The following is a 4,590-nucleotide window of genomic DNA, read 5'->3' on the forward strand; positions in this document are numbered from 1 at the left end:
TTTCTTTTATTTTCAATTTAATTTTTAGTTGGTAAGATACTAATATGGATGTAACTTTGATTATTATAATCAAAATGTTCGTATCTTATTGTTTAAATATTGTTGTTAAGATTCATTCTAATTATAAAAAATACATGTTTCTTCCTTTTAAGTAAAATTACTTAGTAATATTGTGTTACTATTTTTCTTAATTATAGGCAAAGTTTAAATATAGATAGACAGCTGATAATTGATTTGACCTAAATGATTGATCAACACAATCCCATAGCACAATCATTTAGAAGAGTGAGAGAATTCCATGAGAATCACCCGTCTGAGGTGTTTTCTTTGAAATTGTTTAGTCAAAAAGAACGTGATCGAGGAGTTTATAATTATTCTTCATGCGATGAAGTTGCTGCTTTGGTTGTTGGTGATTTTGATTCTTCTGATACTGGTCGTAATGTCATTGTTAAATCTACAGCTGGCCAACTTCAAAGAATATATGAGATACATGCTTTATATTGGCCATTGCAATATCCCTTACTTTTTTCTTATGGAAAGATGGTTATCAATGGGGTATTCTTTACCGAGATATTCAAGATATAAATGTTGCAGGGAGAAGGACTAGAGTATCCATGCGAGAATTTATCTGTTTTCGTTTGCAAATGAGAGAGCATGAGGATAGCATTATTCATAAGTCTAGAAGATTGTTCTAACAGTTTGTTGTTGATTCATTCTCTATGATTGAGTCACAGAGGCTTTATGAAATCAAGAAAAAAAGAGCACAATTAGAGGAGAAGTCTTACAAGGTATTGAAGAAGCTATGTGACGCGATGATACTGAAGCATCATCAATTGGTACTCGAGTGATTTTGCCTTCTTCCTTCACTGGTGGTAAACGTTACATGTTTAATAATTTCCAAGATGCTATGGCTATTTGTAAGCATTTTGGGTATCCAGATCTATGTCTTACCCTTACTTGCAATCCTAACTGGCCTGAGTTTCAAAGATATACTAATCGTGATCAAGTTTCAATTGCTGATCGGCCAGACATTGCTTGCCGAGTCTTTCATGCTAAGATGAAGTGTCTTCTTAATGATCTTAAGAATGGTGTTTTTTTGGTCCTCTTAATGCAGGTATATCAAATATAGAGAATTCTATATTGAATTTATGCTTACTTATAAAAATTTCTATATTTTCAGACATTTTTTTACTATTTAGGTATGTATACAATTGAGTTTCAAAAAAGAGGTTTGCCATATTTACATATTCTACTTTGGCTTGATGGAAGGAATAGATTGCAAAATATTGAAATTGTTGATGAGTTGATTTATGCGGAACTTCCTAATCCTATGAAGTTTCCACATTTGTATAGTGTGGTTAGTAAATACATGATTCATGGCCCTTATGGTAGGGTAAGACCAACTTCTCCATGCATGAAAGATGGAAGATGCTCCAAGTTTTATCCGAAGCAGTTTGTTAATTATACGAGTTTTGATGAAGATGGTTATCCTATTTACAAGCGTCGAGAAAATTGGTGTTACAGTTAAAAGTCATGGTGTTGATCTTGATAATAGATTTGTTGTTCCATATAATCTATTATTGTTGATGAAGTACCAGGCTCATATCAATTTGGAATTTTGCAACAAGTCAAATATTATAAAGTATCTTTTCAAGTACATTAACAAGGGTCCAGATCCTGTAACTGCAACCATTAGTCATTCAACTGAGACAACTCATTCTTTTGAAGTGGTTGATGAGATCAAACAGTATTATGATTGTCGGTATCTTTCACCTTGTGAATCTATGTGGAGAATTTTTGCATATGAAATTCATCATAGATGGCCACCTGTGCAAAGACTCAGATTTCATTTACCTAATTAGCAGCATGTTGTGTTCGATGATCATGATACTATTGGCTCTGTTTTAATAAGAAATAGAGATTTGATGACAATGTTTATTGCTTGGATGATGGCTAATCGAACATATGTTGAAGGGCGAACACTAACATATGTTGAGTTTTCAAGTAAATTTGTTTATGATTTACAATCTCGACAGTGGAAACCAAGAAGAAGGGGATTTTCTATAGGAAGATTGAGTTTTGTTCATCCTTCAACTGGTGAGCTGTTCTATATGCGTATGCTTCTCAATGTGCAAAAAGGATGCACCAGTTTTCGAAGTATAAGGACTGTCAATTCTGTTTTATATGATACATTCCAAGAGGCATGTTCTGCAATGGATTTTTTAATAGATGATAATGAGTTTGTCTTGGCCATTAATGAAGCGGCTGAGTTATCTTCTGGCGCCCAATTGAGAAAACTTTTTGTTTCATTGTTAATATCTGGTTCTGTCTCTAGGTAGGCCCGTTTTATTTTGGAATCAAACTTGGAAATATTTATCTGATGATATCATTTATTACAGGCGAAGTGAGCTTCATTTTCCAGGTATTTACTTAATCTTTAGTTTATCTTTTTTATTTATAGGATTAAGAAAAACTCTTAACAATAAATAAATAGAAAATGATATGCACAAAGTTTGGAATACATACATAGCATGATAGGGAAAATTTTCAAACGATACAAATTTTTGATATCTTGATGAATTTACTAACTGAAAAAAAAAATATATTGCAGGAATAACAATGACTGACGAAGAGTTACAAACATTTTGTCAAATAGAGATAGAGAAATTGCTACAGGCCAATAGAAGATCATTAAGAGATTTTGCTGGTATGCAGCTTCCTAATGTTAATTTGGTCTCACAATTTAGTAATTCTATAGTGTTGCGTGAATTAGAATATGACATTTCTGTGATGCTTGAAGGACACGATTCAAATTTTCCAAAGTTGAATGAAGAACAGAAGTCAATCTATGATAGGATTATACATTGTGTTACTAACAAGGAACACGGGTTGTTTTTCATTTATGGGTTTGGTGGGACTGGAAAATTTTTTTTTTATAGACTCTTATCTGCCAAATTGCGTTCTCAAAGAAGAATTGCTATTAATGTTTCTTCAAGTGGAATTGCTTCATTATTGTTACCTGGTGGTAAGACAACCCATTCTATGTTTGGTATCCCAATTGAATTGAATGAAGATACTATTTGTAGAATTCCGAAAGATAGTCCTAAGGCTGATTTAATTCGACTTGCTGAGTTGATTATTTGGGATGAAGCTCCAATGACTAACAAGTTGGCATTTGAAGCTTTAGATAGAAGTTTTCGAGACATAATGACGTCGATTTCAGTGTCTTACAAAGATCTACCTTTTGGAGGAAAAATCATTGTTCTTGGTTGGAGGTGATTTTCGACAGGTTTTGCCTGTTATTCCTAAAGCTTCTCGTGCTGAGATTGTTATGGCATCAATCAATTCTTCAATTCTTTGGAAGCACTTTGAAGTGTTGACGTTGACAAAAAATATGCCGTTAGAAAGTGCTACAAATCAATCAAATCTGGAAGAATTGAAAAGGTTTTCCGATTAGATTCTTTAGATTGGAGAAGGGCGTATTGAGACAATAATTAACGAAAAGCTTTTAGTTCAAATTCCAAATGAGTTTCTGATTTTTCCTTCTGATAATCCAATTGATGATATTATAAATGCAATTTATCCTAACATAGTTAGAAACTTTGATGATACTGGTTTTTTTTCAAGATAAAGCCATATTAGCTCCAACAGTAGAGATTATTGAAGAAATCAATGATCACATTGTTCAATTGCTACCTGGGACAGAAAAAGAGTATCTAAGTGCTGATTCTATATGTGGTAGTGATGCTTATTGTGACGTTGATGTTGATTGGATAAATGCTAAGTTTTTGAATCAAATAAAATATTTAGGGTTATCGAATCACTCATTGAAATTGAAGAAAGGTGTGCCTATTATTTTGTTGAGAAATATTAATCCAGCTGGTGGCTTATGCAATGGTACTCGCTTTATTGTTAGCGATCTAGGAACAAATGTGATTGGAGCTGAGATTGTCTCAGGGAGTCACATTGGAGATAAAGTTTTCATTCCTCAGATGAATTTAATTCCGAGTGACACTGGGATACCTTTCAAATTTCAACGGAGACAATTTTCTATAAACTTGTGTTTTGTAATGACTATCAATAAGAGTCAAGGTCAAACTCTATCCAGTGTTGGACTATTCTTGCGTCGACTGGTATTTTTTCATGGTCAACTCTATGTCGCTATTTCTCAAGTGAAGAGCAAAGATGGTTTAAGAATTTTGGTATCTGGCGAGAAAAATGATGATTCTACTTTAACTCATAATATCGTATTTAAAAAAATATTTGATAAGATTTTATAATTTATTTTGTTTTGCTTTTATATTAATGTTATTTTATGCGGTGGTTATTTTTTGTAATGATACTGCTTTATTGTATTAAATATAAAGATAAATTAGAATGTTAACCTATTTTATATGATTCAGTTTTTATTCAAATACGTTTTAACAAATTATTTTTCTATTTACTAAATTATATTTTTATGAAAATATCTTTAAAAAGTTTTTTAATTGGTAAAATATTTTTTCTTAATATATTCTTAAATAATTTTTATTTATTAAATTTTAATTTTATCAAAATTTTTTTAATAAAAATTATATTTTACTATTAATT

General features: G+C 31.5%; 1 protein-coding gene across 1 annotated transcript; it reads left to right on the forward strand.

The window, feature by feature from the left end:
• Window positions 1-243: 243 nt before the first annotated feature.
• LOC110274048 (uncharacterized) lies at window positions 244-4,376 on the forward strand. The gene is made up of 10 exons (XM_052251542.1): window positions 244-555; window positions 699-836; window positions 923-1,114; window positions 1,181-1,393; window positions 1,482-1,679; window positions 1,866-2,097; window positions 2,336-2,422; window positions 2,612-3,268; window positions 3,628-4,247; window positions 4,368-4,376. The coding sequence occupies exons 1-10, from the start codon at window positions 244-246 to the stop codon at window positions 4,374-4,376; spliced, it is 2,658 nt and encodes an 885-aa protein (XP_052107502.1).
• The last annotated feature ends 214 nt before the right edge of the window (window positions 4,377-4,590 follow it).

This window comes from Arachis duranensis, chromosome 7 (assembly GCF_000817695.3).
Source record: "Arachis duranensis cultivar V14167 chromosome 7, aradu.V14167.gnm2.J7QH, whole genome shotgun sequence".
Lineage (NCBI taxonomy): Eukaryota > Viridiplantae > Streptophyta > Magnoliopsida > Fabales > Fabaceae > Arachis > Arachis duranensis.